Source organism: Salvelinus namaycush, chromosome 30, assembly GCF_016432855.1.
Source record: "Salvelinus namaycush isolate Seneca chromosome 30, SaNama_1.0, whole genome shotgun sequence".
Classification (NCBI taxonomy): domain Eukaryota; kingdom Metazoa; phylum Chordata; class Actinopteri; order Salmoniformes; family Salmonidae; genus Salvelinus; species Salvelinus namaycush.
The window spans coordinates 15,832,673-15,855,723 of record NC_052336.1 but is presented as its reverse complement, the minus strand read 5'-3'; the positions used below and the strand labels follow the sequence as shown (position 1 = coordinate 15,855,723).

The 23,051-nt window shown below is 44.2% G+C and overlaps 2 protein-coding genes across 3 annotated transcripts in view; one reads left to right on the top strand and one right to left on the bottom strand.

Annotated features, from left to right (window-relative positions):
- The window catches only part of LOC120025184 (dysbindin domain-containing protein 1-like), a 56,358-nt gene extending 52,118 nt beyond the window's left edge, over positions 1–4,240 (top strand). For both annotated transcript variants that reach the window (XM_038969637.1, XM_038969638.1), the window contains exon 5: positions 3,116–4,240. In XM_038969637.1, coding sequence (XP_038825565.1) covers positions 3,116–3,273 — 158 coding nt within the window. In that variant the 3' untranslated portion in view covers positions 3,274–4,240. The remainder of the gene's footprint in view (positions 1–3,115) is intronic.
- A 7,088-nt stretch (positions 4,241–11,328) lies between these two features.
- Positions 11,329–22,800, bottom strand: LOC120025175 (AFG3-like protein 1). Its single transcript, XM_038969628.1, has 17 exons — positions 22,631–22,800; positions 21,761–21,848; positions 21,536–21,604; positions 21,302–21,417; positions 20,696–20,845; positions 20,432–20,506; positions 20,052–20,176; positions 19,345–19,615; positions 18,915–19,052; positions 18,498–18,651; positions 18,196–18,303; positions 16,458–16,583; positions 15,986–16,096; positions 15,604–15,719; positions 15,220–15,420; positions 14,936–15,130; positions 11,329–12,107 (listed from the first exon to the last, which is right to left on the bottom strand). Exons 1-17 carry the CDS (start codon positions 22,757–22,759, stop codon positions 11,880–11,882), a joined length of 2,400 nt encoding a protein of 799 aa, XP_038825556.1. The 5' UTR covers positions 22,760–22,800; the 3' UTR covers positions 11,329–11,879.
- Positions 22,801–23,051: the final 251 nt, after the last annotated feature.

Below are 23,051 nucleotides of genomic sequence, written 5' to 3'. Positions count from 1 at the left end.
GCAGGGAGACAGGGAGGAGGGAGGGAGGGAGGGAGGGAGGGAGGGAGGGAGGGAGGGAGGGAGGGAGGGAGACACTACAAGGATGTGATAGAAGGGGGGGGGTGCCTTTGTGGGCTGATGGTGGATTGAGTTAAGGAAATTGGATTTGGATTGTTCCTGATATTTGTTCTGAACTAGTTATGAGTAGGTCCTGAGCAATAGGGAAAGGGGTGGTCGGTGGTCCTGATATGAAGGTCTGAGGGTAAGGGATGTTAAATGAGAGATAGATAGAGGTGTGTGTTTGTGGGGTGAGAGTCTCATCCTCTGATCCGTCTCTGTCAGAACCCTGCAGGGAGAAGAGGAGGCTTCTCCTGCATCCATATTCATAGAGCTGTCAATCACAAAACACTGACCAGGGATGGGCTGACTCATACTGCGGCTATAGCATTCTAGTCACACACAGAAATAGACAGGGACACAGATAGAGACATGCTGGTAGAGATGCAGAGACACATCATGAAAGTAGACATACACACACACACACACACAAGGACCAGCGGTGGCAGATACAAAGTTTAATTAACAAGCACTCACTCAAACAGAGCCTTTCAGGATGCTGAGGAGGCTCTTGTCCCTCCCATTAAAATCCAATGGAGGCACCATCAATCTTCAGGGATCAATACCATCAATGTTGTGTGTGTGTGTGTGTGTGTGTGTGTGTGTGTGTGTGTGTGTGTGTGTGTGTGTGTGTGTGTGTGTGTGTGTGTGTGTGTGTGTGTGTGTGTGTGTGTGTGTGTGTGTGTGTGTGTGTGTGTGTGTGTGTGTGTGTGTGTGTGTGTGTGTGTGTGTGTTTTCATGTGTACCCTTGTGTGAACATATATCACTGCTGGTTCATCTATTGTTACAGCATTTCACTTATGGAGAGTGAGAGCTGGGACTTGCCTTATCATTAGACAGTAATTGCATTTATATGTGTGCAGTAAAGGAGGGTTAAAAAGTGTGTCCGGCTACACCTATTAATCCTGTGATCTCTGTGGTAGTGAACAGTACCACCAAGTGGTGTAAAGAGACAGAGCCTCTTTATTTCATATGCCCCTTCGTATTACCAATATTCGTGTGAACCTGCTTGACACCGGTCCCTTCTGAGCACTCAAGGACATGCAGATGAACACATATGAGGGGAGGGGATCGATTCAAGATTAAAGAGAGTGGGGAGATGGACACAAAGAAAGAGAGGTACAGGGAGAGAGAGAGAAAGAAAAGGGTGTAGTAGGGGAGAGGGAGAGAGAGAGAGGGGAGAGATTAAGTGCAGCAACCTATTTGCCAAAACATTTCACAAACACATTCCTCTGATGTCATCACCTCCTAGCCTCATCACCTAAACACCAATCAGCTTCTCATTTCTACTCCCCCTAGTAGTTAGCGAACCAATCATATTCTCTATCCATGATATCACCACTCCACAAAACTGAAGTACATCTCTATCGAGCATACTGATGGCTATAGACCAAAGAGACACTGGAGAGCTGTGTAGTGGTTCTGAGAACTGAAGAACAAACAGACAGGCACGATGAATGGTGGAGTTCTGCTGCCTCGAGACACCGAAAAATAAGTGTGAGACAAATGTCTGTGACAGCTAAAACAAGCAGTCATTGTGAGCATAATGAACTAGAGAAAACAGCCAGCAGGCTAAATGCAGCTGATGATTGGAGGAGAGGTGACCATGTGACTGTTTTAGATCAATAACAATGACATGAGAGGAGATGAGAAGCAGAGAGACATCAAACTAAAATGATCTATCATCTACTACACACGTAGGCACACGCACGCACTTACACACGCACGCACACACGCACACACACGCAGAGCTTCTAGTTTTCTAACTCCTCCATTTCTCTTGGGATTCGGTGTCCTTGAGACACATACATGTATAGGATACACATTAACATACACTAACACATACTCAGCTCACTGCACACTGCCTCTCTGACAGAGTACTTCATAGTTTGATCTGCCTCTATATTCAGAGCAACTCTATCATGCTGTAAGGACCTTTGCAGAATCCCAGAGGAATAGGTCATGTGGAGCTGCATGAACTAAATTATATTCTGGACTTTACTGTGTTTGCGATCGGGATGCCTTTCAACCATAGCATATTGATCTATTCTACAGTAGGGAAACAAACTGCACTCACCACTGCATGCTGTTCTAAACTATTTTTGGAGAACCTTGGGCAAACATAATTGACTGAAGTGGCATAGAGAAAGGAAGCTTTTAGAGGCATTAGGTGACTTCAGGGAGTTGACAGCCCCTGCTGACTTTACTTTGTTAAATGAGTTACAGTATGGTGACCATTGGGGGAGATAGCAGGTAGACTAGCGGTTAAGAGCGTTTCACAGGGATGCTGGCCCATGTTGACTCCAATGCTTCCCCCAGTTGTGTCCATTTGGCTGGATGTCCTTTGGTGGGGGACCATTCTTGATACACATGGGAAACTGTTGAGCATGAAATACCCAGCCACTTTGCAGTTCTTGACACACTCAAACCAGTGTGCCTGGCACCTACTACCATATCCTGTTCAAAGGCACTTAAATATTTTGTCCTGCCCATTCACCCTCTAAATGGCACACATACACAATCCATTTCTTAATTGTCTCAAGGCTTAAAAATATTTGATATTTATTTAACCTGTCTCCTCCCCTTCACCTACACAGATTGAAGTGGATTTAACAAGGAATAACAATAAGGGATCATAGCTTTCACCTGGATTCACCTGGTCAGTCTATGTCATTGAAATATTCCTAATGTTTTGTCCACTCAGTGTATACTGTATGCTATACATGTGACAGACGGGAAGTTGCAGAAACTTAATCCAGGGCCTCTGGGTTACGTGGTCAGCATGTTTGAGCTGTGTAGAGCGGTTCACAACATACATGTCCCCTAGGCTGTTTTTTTCCATAAAAATATCAGGATACGTGAGAGGCGTGCACCTTGACTTCACCTTGTGTGTACATGAGTTTTATGTTTGTGGTTAAGAGACGTGCATGTCTGTATGTGTGTGATCCATAACTTACCCCCTCTCATCACATGTATGTCATGTGCATAGCTTGACCCTTCTCCTCATTATCATCCCCAGGCCACCACCAGCCACCCCTGCCCAGAGGAGGCTACATGCGCTCCCCCTCGTGGACCCGTTGCAGCAAGTCTGAGCCCCGCAGGGAGAGGAAGCACCACAGCGACTCCGACACCACCGCAGAGCCCTTAATGAAGCTGGAGAGGCCTAAGCAGCCCTGAGAGCCCACGGGTCTGGCCCGGAAAGAGAGAGGCCCAGAGCGGACACACCGAGAGCGGGCACAGAGACCACACCAACTGCCCCAACCCCTGCGCCGGGCACTGAAACAACCATGGTGCTGAAGACACTACAGACAGACTGAGCTCTCGATGCTGTGCACTGTATTATAAACTTAACATGAAACGATGGCTGTGAGTGAAATACACACAGACACAGATGCAAACACACAAAATGACACATGGATATCTGCAAAACCACACACACATACACATATGCTATTTAATGTGTTTTCCATGCAAGGGGTTCCTCTGGCACAAACACTGGAGGGCCAGTGTGCTTTTTGAGGCTTTGTTTGGGGTGAACATCAGGGTATAAGGCTGTCCCAGTGTGGGGAGAATGCTTGGCTAAAAGTCTCCCCATCCCTGCAGCATCTTAGGGGTGGGATAGTGGGCTTGGAGGGGTGAGACGGACCCTGAAATCTATGAAAACCTCGGCTACAAAATATAATGTGGCGAAGTTAATGAGAATACCCACTCCAGTCAAATAAATTACTGGAATATGGATGTCATTATGCGATAGTACAGCAGGCAATCTGGAAGTCTTCTTTGTAATTAGAATAAGAGTCCAACCTGAATCTATTGCACAATGTTCTGCCTTAAAGTGCCAGGGCCATCTGCTCTCTCTGAATTACTTTCTGCAGGCTTTCTGTAGGTTGTAACTAACAGGAGGCAATGGGTAGCGTTTCAGTGGGGCCACTCTCCATCGCTCTCTTTTCTTTCCATCCTCTCCCTCTCTCTCTTCTACCTCTCTCTACCTGAGAGGAAACCGGTGTGGCCACAGTAAACTAAATGTATTTGCAGATATGATATGAGATACGACAGCAGCCCTTCTCACCAACATTACATTCAACACTGTGGATCTTGTCCTTTGCCAAACCAAGTGATGTGGGGATGGGTGGTGAAAAAAATAAAGAATTTCATGCAAACAAAGTGAATTTTCTCTGTGGGGGATTTTTGCGTTAGAGCACTAACCAAACATTGTGCAGCTGTAGGTTGTCTGATAGGGTATTACGAACAGCAGTCTGAACTTTCCATTATTTATGCTCAACAGACCAAACAAACAAACTCTCTCGGAGCTTCCCCAGGAACACTGGGGAAGAAAACCAGCATCAGCAACATGAAAACAGTTCAATTGAAACCACATTGAAATACTTCAGAGTACACACTTAATCACACAGTGGACAGAGAAGTATTGAATAGCAATAATGTTTAAACGTTCAAAGGAATAACCTTAATTTACTCTCGTCAGCTTCGCCAAAATCAATGGGCTCTGGCACCTCTGTAGAGGTGTAGACTGCAGGTTCCTAACTGAGCCGATAGAGGGCAGAACAGAATAAAGTGGGGAATGCAGATAGACTTACAGTATACAGTCATACACATATCCATAAACAGCTTCATACCATGGCATTGTTGAATACTTGTTTCTGATTGGCTTGAAGTGCATTCTCGAGCATGCATTATTTAAGTGATAATGCCCGAGAAGCTGGTGTTTGGAGGATATATTGGTACAGGTGCCAATATATCCTCCAAACACCGGCTTCGAGGGCTTTATCACTTTTATACAACGGGTTACCAACCTATTATGGGCTCTCCAGAGGGTGGTGCGGTCTGCACAACGCATCACCGGGGGAAAACGACCTGCCCTCCAGGACACCTACACCACCCGATGTCACAGGAAGGCCATAAAGATCATCAAGGACAACAACCACCCGAGCCACTGCCTGTTCACCCCGCTATCATCCAGAAGGCGAGGTCAGTACAGGTGCATCAAAGCTGGCACCGAGAGACTGAAAAATAGCTTCTATCTCAAGGCCATCAGACTGTTAAACAGCCATCACTAACACAGAGAGGCTGCTGCCTACATACAGACTTAAAACCAGTGGCCACTCGAACAAATGGATCACTAGCCACTTCAATAATGATGTTTACATATCTTGCATTACTCATCTCATATGTATATACTGTATTTTAAACCATCTATTGAATCTTGCCTATGCCACTCGGTCATTGCTCATCCATATATTTATATGTACATATTCGTATTCCATCCCTTTACTTAGATTTGTGTGTATTGGGTAGTTGTTGTGGAATTGTCAGATTGTTGTTGCTATTGCTGCACTGTCGGAACTAGAAGCACAAGCATTTCGCTACACTCACAATACACTCACAATAACATCTGCTAACCATGTGTATGTGACCAATCGAATTTGATATTCAAATAATGATTGACAATTTAATTAAAAACCTTATTTTCATTTATTTATTCACAATATTTCATCCCTCCACAAGGTATAGTCCTGTCACAAATCTAGGGTTGCTACCCAAGCCGGCTGGTCGTTCGTTCTATCGGTTCAGTTGCCAGAGACGCGACCCATTTGTTCACCCTTTTTGTTCTGTATCTATGAACGTGACCCAGTCGTTCATTCTAAATGTTCCATTGCATACTGGCTCGCAACGTTCTTATCCCTTGCTTGCTAGCTAGCCAACTACAGCTAATTTACAGTCACGTCAAAAAGTGCAGCCAGAATAGCAGCAAAGTAGCAACATGTATAGGAACCATGTATATAGGAACCACATGAGGCTGTTGAGGGGAGGACAGCTCATAATAATGGCTGGAATGGAGTGAATGGTATCCTTGGCAGCAGATAATGGGGATCCATAAGAAATACAAATACCATTTAATTTATTCCATTACAGCCATTACTGTGAGCCCATCCTATCCAATTAAGGTGCCACCAACCACCAACACACAGAGGCATGGACTGTGTACATGTAACTGCCAAAATAAAGGAAACCTGAGGAGTGAGTAAAAGAGGGATACAAAGTATATAGAAAGCAGGTGCTTCCACACAGGTGTCGTTCCTGAGTTAATTAAGCAATTAAAATCCCATCATGCTTAGGCTGGTGTATAATATTGCTGGGAAAGCCATTATTTTTGGATACCATCCACAGGGCAGGCGTGCTCACTGAATGGTTTGATGAGCATTAAAACGATGTAAACTATATGCCATGGCCATCTCAGTAACCGGATCTCAACCTAATTGAACACTTACGGGAGATTCTGGAGCGGCGCATGAGACAGCATTTTCCACCACCATCAACAAAACAATTCCAAATGATGGAATTTCTTGTGGAAGAATGGTGTAACATGCCTCCAGTAGAGTTCCAGACACTTGTAGAATCTGTGCCAAGGTGCACTGAAGCTGTTCTGGCTCGTGGTGGCCAAGCACTCTACTAAGTCACTATGTTGGGGTTTCCTTCATTTTGGCAGTTACCTGTACACTACTGTATATAAAGCAACACAAAATGTGCCCCATGTTCCTATGTAATGATTCCACATCCAGTATTTCCAGTGGCAACAATACTCCTGATTTAGGTCATCCTTACAGCACTGAGGTCAGATAACTAATAATAACTCATAGTTAAGCATTCACACTGGGACATAAATTCTTGTTTTTATTGGTGAATGTCAGATGTTGATAATATATCACACAGCAAACTTCACAATTCTGGATGTATTTTAGTGTTGACTTTTTTTTGCATTGAAACAGTCATATACACATTCCTTATAGTGCTTTAAGCAAGATCACTAGATAAACTGAGCCACAAGAACCAGCAGTCAGTCAGGCAGAAAAGCAGGATTGGAATTTAAACACAGTTTAGGCTACACCAAGACATCTGGAATGTACTGTAAAAACATTGTCTTTTTTGTTTACACTAACCCACACAACTAGGCATAAAAGTAGAAACATATTTTTTCATACATATGGTCCGGAGTGTAACAATGCTCATTTTCTGTATAAATCAACGTAGGTAATTGCGGAGTTCCAAAAACAGTCAGAAATACTGAGATTGAGTGAAGTAGTGACACCTTTATTTTCAGCAGTAAAAGGTTAAAAAAAAATATTCAAAAAGTGCAATGCGGATCGGTACGGCATCATCTCATTACTTCTCCTAAAACCATCTATTCTGAGAAGTGAATACCAAAACCCCTCTACAGAGTTTCTCCGGGGGTGTGGGAGTAAGCACGGCTCAGCTGGCATCGCTATAGACATATACTGTCAGGACCCGGTTACGAACTCGGGTCTCCGGTGTGAGAAACAGTCACTTAGCAAACTGAGCCACTAATAGTCGGCAGAACCTAGGAGATGAGGCAGACACAGCAGTACTTGAGACGATGTTTTAATAAAGTAAAAAGGAAAGTTCTTCAGGCAAAAATATAAATCCACAACGTCAAAAGTAATTCCAAGAGAAAAAGGTAATCCTCCAAGTCAAAAGGTAAATCCACAAGGTGGGAGGTACAGCAGCAAAAAGCCTCAAAAGATAATCAAAAATAAATAAAACGAGAACAAAAACAGAGTACCACAAGAGAGTCCAACTGGAGCAACAAATGTTCACAGCATCGCTGGGGCTGGGTGCTAACATTCAAACACAGAGCAAAGAACTGAGGAAAACTAAGGGTTTAAATACATTCAAGGGAAATGAGGCACAGGTGCAAATAATAACAGGAAACAAGGGAAAACAAAAGGGTCAAAAAAGCACAATGGGGGCATCTAGTGGCCAAAATCAGAACAATCCTGGCCAAATCCTGACATATACAGTACGAGTCAAAAGCTTTTTTTATTTTTTTATTACTATTTTCTACATTGTAGAATAATAGTGAAGACATCAAAACTATGAAATAACACATATGGAAACATGTAACCAAAAAAAGTGTTAAATACATTTTGTGTTTTGGTTACTACAGGATTCCATAGTTTTGTAACGGAGGACTATTTCTGTCTGTAATAAAGCCCTTTTGTGGGGAAAAACTCATTCTGATTGGCTATTCACACACAGGCCCACCCATGGTGCGCCCCTGCCCAGTCATCTGAAATCCATAGATTAGGGCCTAATGATTTTTTTGCAATCAACATATTTCCTTATATGAACTGTAACTCAGAAAAATTGTTGCGTTTATATTTTTGTTCAGTATTGTAACGGCTGTTTGAAGAAGAGGACCAAAGTGCAGCGTGGTACGTGTTCATGATGTTTATTATAACCTGAACACCGAAACAAAAAAACAAAAGTGGAACAAAACGCAACAGTTCTGTCAGGTACTCACACAAAACTGAAAACAACTACCCACAAAACCAACATGGAAAATGGCAACCTAAATAGGCTCCCCAATCAGAGACAACGAGAAACAGCTGTCTCTGATTGGGAACCAATTCAGGCCACCATAAACCTACAATCCCCTAGACCATACCAAATCCCCATAGATAGACAAAACCACTAGACAAGACAAAAACCCCTAGACAAATATAAAAACTAAACAAACCACCCTTGTCACACCCTGACCTAACCAAAAAATAAAGAAAACAAATATAACTAAAGGGCGTGACAAGTATACACACATATATCTCAATACTTCACAAAAGACGTGTGAAGTTCATCTGTTGTCAGTTGACTTGAGTTATAGGAACATTGAGAGAGCATAAAAGGTGAGGTAGTGTACACTAGTCGTACTCAGAAATAAAGCTTGTCAAAAGCTGTTTTCCTGTGGGGGAAAGTGGGCAGGTAGAGGTGTGGCTGTTGTTTTTCACAAAAGACTGAAAATGACATTCAGAAGACGTGTTTTTCTTCAATCAGGCCTAGTAACAGTTTGAACCTCAACCAGAAAGAGGATAAAATACAATGTAAATGTCATACTGTCACAGTGTTACAGTCTGATCTGCATGGACTGGATTTCTGCTGAGCTTTCTGAAAACCCTCTGCAGTCACATGGCTGTTTAGTTAACAAGTGTCAATGACTGAAGAGAGACATGGGAAAATGAACACGTCACTGAAATTCAATAAGGTCAGAAGGTAGCAAAAACATTGAAGATTAAATGCAGCACGCACGCAGGGCGGCAGGTAGCCTAGCGGATAGAGCGTTGGGACAGTAACTTAAAGGTCACTAGTTAGACCTTTAACAACATCTCCACCCCGCTGATCCTCAACACTGGGGCCCCACAAGGGTGCGTTCTGAACCCTCTCCTGTACTCCCTGTTCACCCATGACTGCGTGGCCATGCACGCCTCCAACTCAATCATCAAGTTTGCGGACGACACTACAGTGGTAGGCTTGATTACCAACAACGACGAGACGGCCTACAGGGAGGAGGTGAGGCCCCCGGAGTGTGGTGTCAGGAAAATAACCTCACACTCAACGTCAACAAAACAAAGGAGATGATTGTGGACTTCAGGAAACAGCAGAGGGAGCACCCCCCTATCCACATCGACGGGACAGTAGTGGAGAGGGTAGTAAGTTTTAAGTTCCTCGGCGTACACATCACGGACAAACTGAATTGGTCCACCCACACAGACAGCGTGGTGAAGAAGGTGCAGCAGCGCCTCATCAACCTCAGGAGGCTGAAGAAATTCGGCTTGTCACCAAAAGCACTCACAAACTTCTACAGATGCACAATCGAGAGCATCCTGTCGGGCTGTATCACCGCCTGGTACGGCAACTGCTCCGCCCTCAACCGTAAGGCTCTCCAGAGGGTAGTGAGGTCTGCACAACGCATCACCGGGGGCAAACTACCTGCCCTCCAGGACACCTACACCACCCGATGTCACAGGAAGGCCATAAAGATCATCAAGGACAACAACCACCCGAGCCACTGCCTGTTCACCCCGCTATCATCCAGAAGGCGAGGTCAGTACAGGTGCATCAAAGCAGGGACCGAGAGACTGTTAAACAGCCACCACTAACATTTAGTGGCTGCTGCCAACATACTGACTCAACTCCAGCCACTTTAATAATGGGAATTGATGGAAATGTATGTAAAAATGTATCACTAGCCACTTTAAACAATTCCACTTAATATAATGTTTACATACCCTACATTACTCATCTCATATGTATATGTATATACTGTACTCTATATCATCTACCGCATCTTGCCATCTTTATGTAATACATGTATCACTAGCCACTTTAAACTATGCCACTTTATGTTTATATACCCTACATTACTCGTCTCATATGTATATACTGTACTCTATACCATCTACTGCATCTTGCCTATGCCGTTCTGTACCATCACTCATTCATATATCTTTATGTACATATTCTTTATCCCTTTACACTTGTATGTATAAGGTAGTAGTTGTGGAATTGTTAGGTTAGATTACTTGTTGGTTATTACTGCATTGTCGGAACTAGAAGCACAAGCATTTCGCTACACTCGCATTAACATCTGCTAACCATGTGTATGTGACAAATAAAATTTGATTTATTTTGATTTGATTTAGAACACAGAGCCGACAACGTGAAAAAGAAAATCTGTCAATGTGCCCTTGAGCAAGGCACTTACCTAATTGCTCCAGGGTCGCCGTTGATAATGGCAGACCCTGGCCGTAACCCCACTCTCTGAGGGTCTCAGGGGGAATTGAGATACGAAAAAAAAAATGTCCAATTCACACATGGTATTAATACACACTTGTACATGTGTGAAAGAGGACAGATAAGCACCCACCAAATTATTATAATGGTGCAACGCACACTCACATAGACCTTCATGTTCCAATATGAAATCTAAAAGAAAACATCTCATATGAGATATGTACACCAGGGACGGGTAACTTTGATGGGGGTGGGGGCCACAAAAAAAACTGATCTCATCGTGAGGGGCCGCAGTTGCTCACGGGTCTGCATACCTACATCATTGTAAATGTATTGCCCTGGCCACATCTGCAGTCCTCATGCCTCCTTGCAGCATGACTAAGGCACGTTCACGCAGATGAGCAGGGACCCTGGGCATCTTTCTTTTGGTGTTTTTTAGAGTCAGTAGAAAGGCCTCTTAAGTGTCCTAAGTTTTCATAACTTTGACCTTAATTGCCTACCATCTGTAAGCTGTTAGAGTGTTAACGACCATTCCACAGGTGCATGTTCATTAATTGTTTATGGTTAATTGAACAAGCATGGGAAACAGTGTTTAAACCCTTTACAATGAAGATCTGTGAAGTTATTTGGATTTTTACGAATTATCTTTGAAAGACAGGGTCCTGAAAAAGGGAAAACAATTTTTTTGCTGAGTTTATAAAAACAATATATTTTCCCTGTTGCAAAGATGTGATGACCATGGTCTCTATGGCCTTAGAATGACCACACAGGCCCTGAAATGCACTATGGTCAGGATAAAGGAGGAACATAGTACCGCAGGGAATCTCCAGGGAAAGACAGGAACGGCATGGTGGAGTGGATATCCTTCACAGATTGATGAATCTCATTCCCTGCAAAACCAAAATACAGGAACACCTTTTTGCATTCCCATATGAAAAAAAAAGTCTACATGAGAATTTTCACAATCTAGGACTGTTGGAGCAGATCCCCTGCTGCACCCCACAACCCTCAATCTGTAGCCATCAGGGACACGGTGCAGGGATGCCTTCTTAAACCTGACACCCTCCCCTGATATCAGTCTATCTGGGTCATGTCAAGTGCCCTCCCCTCACCATATGAAGTCTCAACATGTCCCTCCAGTGGCCTGGTTAGGTGGGGGCCAGGTCAGACGTGGTGTCAGTCTACAGGTAAAGAGCCTGTTTGCGTTGCTGCTCCTGGGGGGGCTCTTCCATCCCCCGGTCCTTGTTCCAGTTCTTGAGGCCCTCAGGAAAGGAGGTGTCCTCCTCCATGGCCCCCGTCCCCTCCACAAACTCCTCATACGTAGACTTCTCCTCGTAGGGGCGAGGACCCAGCAGCTCCAGAATATCAGCCTTGTCCAGGACCTCCTTCTCCAGGAGACGCCTCCCCACCTGGAGGGGAGACACAGGGGAGCGGATGGAGGTTAGACCACTTTTCAACCATGTTCTACAGTTGAAGTCGGAAGTTTACATACACCTTAGCCAAATACATTTAAACTCAGTTTTCCACAATTCCTGACATTTAATCCTAGTAAAAATTACCTGTGTTAGGTCAGTTAGGAACACCACTTTATTTTAAGAATGTGAAATGTCAGAATAATAGTAGAGAGAATGATTTCTTTCAGCTTTTATTTCTTTCATCACATTCCCAGTGGGTCAGAAGTTTACATACACTCAATTAGTATTTGGTAGCATTGCCTTTAAATTGTTTAATTTGGGTCAAACATTTTGGGTAGCCTTCCACAAGCTTCCCACAATAAGTTGGGTGAATTTTGGCCCATTCCTCCTGACAGAGCTGTTGTAACCGAGTCAGGTTTGTAGGCCTCCTTGCTCGCACACGCTTTTTCAGTTCTGACCACAAATGTTCTATAGGATTGAGGTCAGGGCTTTGTGATGGCCACTCCAATACCTTGACTTTGTTCTCCTTAAGCCATTTTGCCACAACTTTGGAAGTATGCTTGGGGTCATTGTCCATTTGGAAGACCCATTTGCGACAGAGCTTTAACTTCCTGATTGATGTCTTGAGATGTTGCTTCAATATATCCACATCATTTTCCTGCCTCGTGATGCCATCTATTTTGTGAAGTGCACCAGTCTCTCCTGCAGCAAAGCACCCCGAGGGCATGATGCTGCCACCCCCGTCCTTCACAGTTGGGATGGTATTCTTCGGCTTGCAAGCCTCCCCCTTTTTCCTCCAAACATAACAATGGTCATTATGACCAAATAGTTCTATTTTTGTTTCATCAGACAAGAGGACATTTCTCCAAAAAGTAAAATATTTGTCCCCATGTGCAGTTGCAAACCACACTCTGGCTTTTTATTGGCGGTTTTGGAGCAGTGGCTTCTTCCTTGCTGAGCGGCCTTTCAGGTTATGTCGATATAGGACTCGTTTTACTGTGGATATACATACTTTTGTACCTGTTTCCTCCAGCATCTTCACAAGGTCCTTTGCTGTTGTTCTGGGATTGATTTGCCCTTTTCGCTCCTTCCTAAGTGGTATGACGGCTGCGTGGTCCCATGGTGTTTATACTTGTGTACTATTGTTTGTACAGATGAACGTGGTACCTTCAGGCATTTGGAAATTGCTCCAAAGAATGAACCACACTTGTGGAGGTCTACAATTTTTTTCTGAGGTCTTGGCTGATTTCTTTTGATTTTCCCATGATGTCAAGCAAAGACGCACTGAGTTTGAAGGTAGGCCTTGAAAAACATCCACAGGTACACCTCCAATTGACTCAAATTATGTCAATTAGCCTATCAGAAGCTTCTAAAGCCATGACATCATTTTCTGGAATTTTCCAAGCTGTTAAAAAGGCACAGTCAACTTAGTGTATGTAAACTTCTGACCCACTGGAATTGTGATACAGTGAATTATAAGTGAAATAATCTGTCTGTAAACAATTGTTTGAAAAATTACGTGTCATGCACAAAGTAGATGTCCTAACCGACATGCCAAAACTATAGTTTGTTCATAAGAAATTTGTGGAGTGGTTGAAAAACGAGTTTTAATGACTCCAACCTAGGGGCATGTAAACTTCCGACTTCAACTGTATATACCTTTCTGATAACATTATCGATGTGATTGCCATCCTATTTCTGCCCCTCTTAGGGTTAAAACCTCTTTGGGCTAGGGGGCAGTATTTTGACGTCTGGATGAAAAGGGTGCCCAAAGTAAACTGCCTGTTACTCAGGCCCAGAAGCTAGGATATGCATATAATTGGTAGATTTGGATAGAAAACACTCTAACGTTTCTAAAACTATTAAAATAATGTCTGTGAGTATAACAGAACTGATATGGCAGGCAAAAACCCGAGGACAAACCACCCCCCCCAAAAACAAAATTCAGCCGACCACTGTTTCCAATGGCTATCATTTTTAATATGAGGCGAAAACCTCCCAGATTGCAGTTCCTAGGGCTTCCACTAGATGTCAACAGTCTTTAGAAAGAGTTTCAGGCTTGTTTTTGGAAAAAATTTCTAAGTGGCTCCCATTTTGGCTGTAGTGTTTTCATGAGCGTAGATGAGAGCGCGTTCTTTGTTGTTTATCTCCGGTAAAGACAATAACGATTCTCCGTCTTAAATTTTATATTTTATTTACGTATTAGGGTACCTGAGGTTTGATTATAAACGTTGTTTGACTTGTTTGGAGAAGGTTATTGGTAACGTTTGGGATTCATTTTGTATGCATTTTGAAGGAGGGAAACCGGTGGAGTATTGAATGAAGCGCGCCAGCTAAACTGAGTTTTTGGGGATATAAAGAGGGACTTTATCGAACAAAAGGACCATTTGTGATGTAGCTGGGACCTTTTGGAGTGCCAACAGAAGATCTTCAAAGGTAAGGCATTATATCGCTATTTCTGACTTTCGTGGCGCACCTGCCTGGTTGAAAAATGTTTTTAATGCTTTTGTGTGAGGGGCGTTGTCCTCAGATAATCGCATGTTGTGCTTTCGCCGTAAAGCCTTTTTGAAATCTGACACAGCGGCTGGATTAACAAGAAGTTAAGCTTTATTTTGATGTATGACACTTGTATTTTCATGAAAGCTAAATATGACTATTTCTGTAATTTGAATTTCGCGCTCTGCAATTTCACCGGATGTTGTCGAGGTGGGTCGCTAGCGCCAGAGAGGTTGAGAGATTTGGACCTCCTCTCTCGATATCTCACTCCTCTGTCACCATCTCTCTCCTACATACCCCTCTCTTTCCCCCTCCTTCCCCCTCACCTTCTCCACCACATCTCTCTTCTCAGTGATGAGCTGGTGTGTGCGTTGGAAGGCAGCGTCTATGAGTGAGCGGACCTCCTGGTCTATGAGCTGGGCCGTGGGCTCGCTGTAAGGCTTCTCCATCACCATCTCTCCCTGCCTGGGGAGCTCAAAAGACACATGGCCCACCACCTCACTCATCCCAAACTGAACCACCTGAGAGAAGGATCGAGGGGGAGAGAGAGAGCGAGGTTAATTAGAGAGTGTGTGTGTGTGTGTGTGTATGTGTGTGTGTGTGTGTTTACCTGTGCGTAGGCAGACTGCGTGACCTTCCTGAGGTCATCCTGTGCCCCTGTGGTGATCTTCCCAAAAAAGACCTGCTCTGCCACGCGTCCCCCCAGCATCATACACATCCTGTCAAACAGCTGCTCCCGCGTGAACAGGTACTGCTCCTTAGGGAGGTACTGAGCATACCCCAAACCCTTCCCCCGGGGGATGATTGACACCTGGGACAGGAGAGGAAACCACCCGGTAAGATCCTACATTCTGCTCAGGTTGAAATTGAGGGATAGGTAGGGTAGGTAGAACAGGGACAGTAAGCACAGAGAAGAGACAGTGGTTGGGGTAAAAAAGGTGATAGAAGAGGAGAGAATGCTATTGAGGGAAGAGGGGAGCAGATGGCCACACACCTTGAGCAGAGGGTCAGCGTGTTCCAGGTACCAGCCCACCACAGCATGGCCAGCCTCGTGGTATGCTACAGTGGTCTTCTCTAATGGCTGTAGTACCTGGGTCTTCTTCTCCAGACCTGGGCGGAAAGGAGGGCATGTTTACTACCACAAAGTATGTGTGAGTTTCATGTCTCAAGGCTGCACTTTGTGTGTTAGTGGAGGGGGCTTGGTTACTTGTTCAGGAGAAAAAGAGTGGCCTCACTGGCCCCGACAGACAGGGCAGGAAGGTCATGTCAACACCAGCCAGTCTGACAGTTAAATTCCAAAGATGAACTCCCTGTTTGAGCCCTGACCCCTGACATCCACTCTCCCTACCATCCCCCAGTCAGTGACATTAGCTTACCTCCGATGACCCTCTCGATGGCCTGCTCAAAGTGATTGACGTTGATAGACTCGTTAAGGTAGCGTGCTGCTATCAGGGCCGCCTCATTACACACGTTGGCAATATCAGCTCCTGTATGTTGACAGAACCATGTCCTGTGTTAATTTCGTCATTACTTTTAAAGGGACAGTTTGGGACTTTGGCAAATCCCTTTATCTACTTCCCTCACGAGCAAATTCTAACTAGAGTATCGCAAAGACTGGAAGTATTTGGGTAAAGCTAGCGCAAAGACGAAGTCTCGCTAATGCTAGTTAGCATTGGCCTGTAAAGCCACCTCTAACTTCCTTCCTACTGGACACAGAGACATAAAAAATGGTATCCATGAGTTCATCTGACTCTACGGAAGTAGATAAAGGGCTTAATTTCCAAAATATCCCTTACACAGCTAGCTGTCAACATGCACACAGACAAACACACTTGGCCCTGCACTCACCAGTGAAGCCAGGTGTGAGGGCAGCTAGTTTCCTGGCCAAAGCTTCAGAGTCTATACTGGAGTCCAGCTTCAGAGGCCTCAGATGGACCTTAAAGATGGACGCTCTGCCCTTTATGTCTGGTGGACCTGAGAGGAGAAGGAGAGAGAGAGAGAATTTTAATTAGTATAGGGATAGAAAGGGAAAAAGAAGGGGGATCGGGTTTGACAGGGAGGAAGTGTAACATATTTATGGAAACGGATCACTGGCCCAGGCAGGAGAGGAAAAGGGAAAACATTGACACCCTAGTCAGAAGGCCCAGCAGAGCAGCTTGCCTCCTATCCCTAATGGTTACTGTCCCCCGGTTACATAACCTTTTGGTTTATAGAAGCTCTCGCTCAGGCTGCAGTTAGTTTCCATGACAGACAGAAGAATGCAGGCCAGTGAGGCCAGGCCAGAGCTGCCTACCATTGTACAGCTGGACTGGACTTTGGGGAAAATGGATCCCAGCCGTCAGAAATAGCCTAGATCAGCCATCTCACCTCACTCACAAAGAGTACAACCACATGAAATAACATGTTACTGCAATGTTGGGCACAGCTCAAATCAGACCACTATCGACACAGATAAGGCAATTAGGCAAGTTATGATATCACTGATAATGGCAAAAACATTTTGCAGTCAATGCTTTTGCCAAGAATGTTACCAGCAATATGTCTGTGCACTTAAAGTTCTCACTTCTAAAATGGCTTGATTACAAGGACTAATTGCGAGTACAAAAACCACAGGCAAGCTTTTACTGCATTGCTGAGATGGGGTCATGTCAAATTCTAATCATGTCGGCAAGGACTGTAGGAAGTGGTTTCACTACCCAGGGAAAGGTGACAAAAAAAGCCTTAGCCACATTAATTTCAGTCAGGGCTGTATGGGACTAGAATATGGAGACTAGACAGTGGTCTAACATAGATAGACTAGGAGTTTTTCACTGACCACATGACCCAACCTCGTAAAAACTCTGGGCTCTAGTTAGAATTTATAGCGCAGGGTTTTTCCTGTTCAGGTTAAACTCCTTTCCCTAAACTCACAGGGCCAGGCTAGCTCGTTGCTATGGTAATGGGGGTCAGGAGAGGCGGGACGGCACTGGACAGGCATGGCGTGCTAATGTCATGAGCTATGCCGGCCGGCTCAGGCTGGGTAATCCCTCAAAAGACTGCGCTGAAGATGCTAATCCAATGACAGGGCAGAAAACACATTCTGTTTGTGGGCTGTGTTGACCAGAGAGGAAGAGTTGTCAGAGAGCAGAGCCAGAACACCAGAGCAAAGAAAGCAAGGCTAATGCCACGTTAATACAGGGGACTCTAATCCAGGTAAACTACGCTCTTTGAGTCACAGTACTGAACACACTGATAAAGCACTGTTAAAGTAGCTTTAACTGTAGAAATAAACATCATTGTGTATACCCTATAGCGGCTAGGTAGCAGCATCTACCTAACTCCACATACTGTGACGTATATCTAGTAGGCACTGTATATGTGAGGTACTGATAGAGTTGGAGTCTGAAAGAGGGGCCAATGAATTTTCTGATCGTCTAACAATGGCTGTGTTGATCTGTGGCGACAGGTAGAGACAGATTAGGCCCTGCTAAAGTTAGACTATCTGTACCTACTACAGTATTTAGATCATTGGCATAATGTAGAGCTATGACATAAATAAATAGTTCCAGGCCACACAGATTTTATTTATGGAGTGGACTGACTGTACCTATGTAAATCTGTCTGTCGAAGCGCCCAGGTCTCATCAGTGCTGGGTCCAGGATGTCTGGTCGGTTGGTACCAGCCAAGACGATCACGTTAGTGCTGGTGTTGAACCCTACAGACCCAACAGAGAAGCGATGGGAAAAAAACAGTTGAGATTGTATGGAAGGGTCACATAATAAACAGGACACAGATAACTATGGTTAATTAAACATGGCACATTCATTGAGTGTCTTTGGGAATCATTTCCCTTTTTTTGCTTCATTTAACCTTCAATTAACCAGTGTAAGACCACCAAACCAGACCTACCATCCATCTCCACTAGAAGCTGGTTGAGTGTGTTCTCCTGCTCACTCTGTCCCCCAAAGTTCCCTCTGCCTCTCTTCCTGCCCACAGCATCTATCTCATCGATGAACAGGATGCAGGGAGCGTTCTTACGGGCCATGGCAAACATATCCCTCACCTAGAAAAAGGAAAGGCATGGGTTACATTACTGGGTAGGTCCACAGCACAACAAATCAACACTTTAGCAAAGTTTATCATGCTTATTGTATAAAACTCATGCCAATACATTGATTCAGAGAGTCATGTATTTATTCCCATAGAGGAGTGAAACAAGTGCATGACCTCAAAGCAAATATTTAGACAAAGAGGAAAAGCTAACAGAAATCCACCCTGTAATCCAACTGTCCGTCTTCCTCCCCTCTCCCCTGGGGTAGTACTCACCCTGGCTGGGCCCACGCCAACAAACATCTCCTGGAACTCAGATCCGTTGACGGTGATGAAGGGGACATTGGCCTCTCCGGCTGTGGCCTTGGCCAGCAGGGTCTTCCCTGTGCCGGGTGGACCCGACAACACTGCACCCTGGGAAGCACATGGTCATAGCTGGTATAAGTGGACACTCTTGTGAGTACTTGGAGGTTAGAGTGTAGTGGTGACTGAGATGCAAAGGAAATGTCTATGCAAACAAACAGCCAATTAACTATAATCTCAGCTCATCATTCTGCATAGACAAATTCAACTGCACAGTGTTTTCCTGACATGGCCATGAAATCCAACACACTGCTATTTTTTCTCTTGGTGAGCATCATCCTGTACAACAGGGTAATCTGAGTAGTGTTTCAGATGCTGGTATGGTATCTAAGGAAAGAGTTACCTTGGGGATCTTGGCCCCCAGGTCCTGGTACTGCCGGGGGTTCTTCAGGAAGTTGACAAACTCTAGGATCTCCAGCTTGGCCTCTTCGCAGCCCGCCACATCCTTAAATCTCACGTCAATGTTGTCCTTCATGATCTTGGCCTTGGATTCGCCCATGCTGAAGGGGTTGCCCCGCCCTCCGCCACGGCCTCCTGCCATTGGTCCCTGGCGCATGGTGAAGAGCAGGAAGCCAACCAGCAACAGGGTTGGAAGAATGCTCATCAGGAAAGTACTATATATAAATAAAAGAGAGGAGAGATTAGCATTAAGGGGCCAATCAATCTATCAACATCTCCAGGGTCAGTGAGAGCATGATAGAGAGGACCTTCAAATGAGCTCCAACCCCACAGCTCCTAATCTGAACAACATTCAAATAAAGTCTTCCTGTTCCCACAGCTCTCCATCCATCCCATGTCCTAGACCTCATGATGTCTCACCCATCCCATGTCCTAGACCTCATGATGTCTCACCCATCCCATGTCCTAGACCTCATGATGTCTCACCCATCCCATGTCCTAGACCTCATGATGTCTCACCCATCCCATGTCCTAGACCTCATGATGTCTCACCCATCCCATGTCCTAGACCTCATGATGTCTCACCCATCCCATGTCCTAGACCTCATGATATCTCACCCATCCCATGTCCTAGACCTCATGATGTCTCACCCATCGCTCTCGCTTCCGTAGATCACAGATACTCTGTGTGTAGAGTCCAGGCCCATCTCCTGCTGGGCCAGCTCCAGGTTGCGTTCAAACGTCTCCACGCTGCCGATGTTGAACCACAGGTAGCTCTGTGACACAGAGAGACAAGGGGATGTGAACACACTTATAACTGTTGGCATTCCTCACTGGTTAAATTCTAAGCAAAACATTATGGAACGTAAACACATAAGACTAAAGAATACATCTAAATCCAAATGCTTATCTTACTAACTTGTAAACTCTATACATGTCTTGAAGTCCAAAGAAAGGGGACCTATGGATAGTGTAAAAAAACAAAAAAACAAGACTCACAAATGTCTCCCCTGTGATTATTTGATACATACCACCTCTGACGTATTGACTCCATGCACTGGGATGACTCTGACATACTGTTTGTTGACTACCTCCAGACGGTCCACCTGTACAGAGAACACATCAGACACATCAAAGAATGAAGACCTCAGACTCACTGTTCCACACACAAGCAATGACATAACAGCTCCAGGCATGACAACACATGCAATAATACTTTACTTATGGGTCTTATAAAACATTATTACATAGTAACTAGTGAAGAACAGTAATCTAGTATATCCCCTGTCTCTCACCAGTCTTCTGGCCAGGTAGCTATTTACAAAGTCCTTCCAGGAGACTTCCTTCCCAGTCTCTCGGAAGTAGAAATACAGGAACGCAGAGGCCATGCCGGCGATTCCGATCGCGACATTGCGCATGGTCTTCTCATCCCAGGGGAAATCATTCTGTCAGATTCAGAGAAAACAATGAGGGGAAACAGGGTGGAAATGATGTATACAGAAGTCCGTCTCATCAACACACGCACAAGCGAACACACACAGTGTCTGAGTGGAAGCAGGCAGAGTGGGGCTCTGGCCACCGTCTGCCTCCCTCTCATGCCAACTGTCAACTCCCCCATTAGTAGTATGATAAAAGGTGACCCTTTATCCTCTTACAAAGCAGCCCTTTATAAATAGAACTCAACTTTTTTTACTTTCCTCTCTCATCCATTACATAACAGGCTGCCAAACAAGGCATTATTGACTGACGTGTTTATGTAGCATCTCTGGTTCAGATCAGGTAGCTTAAGGGGTGGAAAATCAAACATGAGTGATGACAGAGTGCTGTTGCTGTGGAGAAAACAGGCACACCTTGTTTGTTTACATGTCTGATCTGTAGAAAGCGGAGGCTTTGAAACAGACCTGGAAGCGTGTCCACCAGTCTGATTCATCCTTCCTTCCGCCTCTCCTCCTCTCGCCACCTCCATTTGGTCCCCCTTCTCCTCCGCCCTGAGATTCTGGCTCTTTGGTCTTCTCATCTAAACAAGCAAAATGACACAGGAAATTAAATCACAGACAACTGGCTGTCCATCATTGACATCCCAGTGTTTTAACAGTGTGCCAGTAGAGAGACAGGATATAGGCCATCAGTCATACCTCCGGTCTCTTCAGATGATTTGTTCACTCCAGGAGTGTCCTCACTCTTTGGGAAGAACTTCTCAAATCCTGAAGCAATTAAAACATCTAATTAGCATAGGGATTGAAGATGTAGGACACAATCAAACAACAACAAAAATGAATTGCACAGTCATCTGTAATTGCCATGGTCATTACATGCATAGATGATAACATCAACATATTCCTGGTGTTAGAGTGATTTACCTCGTGGGGGTTTGGAACTGAGCAATCGAGCCAATGTGAAAGTGCATTGATTTAATCCCATGGGATTGATTCGTTTTAATGCAGAACACTGAGGAGAGAGCAGGATTGGATTAACACAGCCTACCTTGAATCTCATATTTGAAAGGGTTAAAATATCTGCATTAGGCTACTGATATTCAACAATAGACAGTTGAAGACAATTCAGATGTTATTCACTGAATATTCTAATTATGCTCCCAAACATTTAAATGGTTATAGCAGCCGACTTTCTTTTTATAGTTTACTCTCCGTTAGTCAGCCCCTCTACAAAACATTTTTGGGTGTGCATCATTTTTTATCCCTTTTACTATTCACTGAATATACAACACATCCACACATTATAAAAACTGATTATTATTACAGTAAATAATATGAAAAAGTCCTTAAACAGATTAACTCATTGAACTGATGTTAGGCCATAAAAACATCGATTTGGCAAAAGGCCCTAGAATGTTTCACGCAATTTAGGTCAAGGCTAGAATAATACGAAAAGCTCCGATACCGTTGCGACGGGATGCAGTTTGTCAAATTTACGTCAAAAGTAGATTTCTTTTGCATTTTATCTAACCTTAACAAAATTATCCTAAAATTATACGATAATTCTCCTAACCTGCTACGAAAAGTCAAATCTGACGTTAATTTGATCAAAACTGGAGAGATCCCTTCTAGCCATGACCCATAATGTGCTGCAGCTGAGACGAACCTTCCCCACAGAACGCAGCAACTCGATATGTTATGAAATGAATGAGGAAAAAAGTTTCATAAGTTATTTTGCAAGTTGACGGCAGACGGAATTATTTAAAGAAATTATTTAAAGAAATGACACCCTACCTTCGATAATGCGCTAACGTTACTGTAGCGAAAAGCTGCAGGGATGGTGGCGCAGCCTCTGCCCCAAGCCTGCACCCCGTTCCGCAGGGGCCAAACACTCACTGAAAGCAGCCCCATCATGCGAACCATATTCCGGCTGAAGCAGACAGAGTATCCCCGCTGTTGCGGTAGATCGACTCCCGAGCCTCAACAGTTTAAAACTAGCTACGATTACACAGAGTGAGATAAACCAAATCATCAACCTTATATAAGCCTGACGTAAAATAATGTAAACAAAAAATATCATTCACAAATATGTATCTATGCATCTATCATTGCTGTCAATCATTCGTTTTGTGAATTGTACAATAAGGAAATTCGATGAATTCTAGTTAAAGTATTCACATTTTATTGCATTTATGTTCGTGCATACCCACGACCT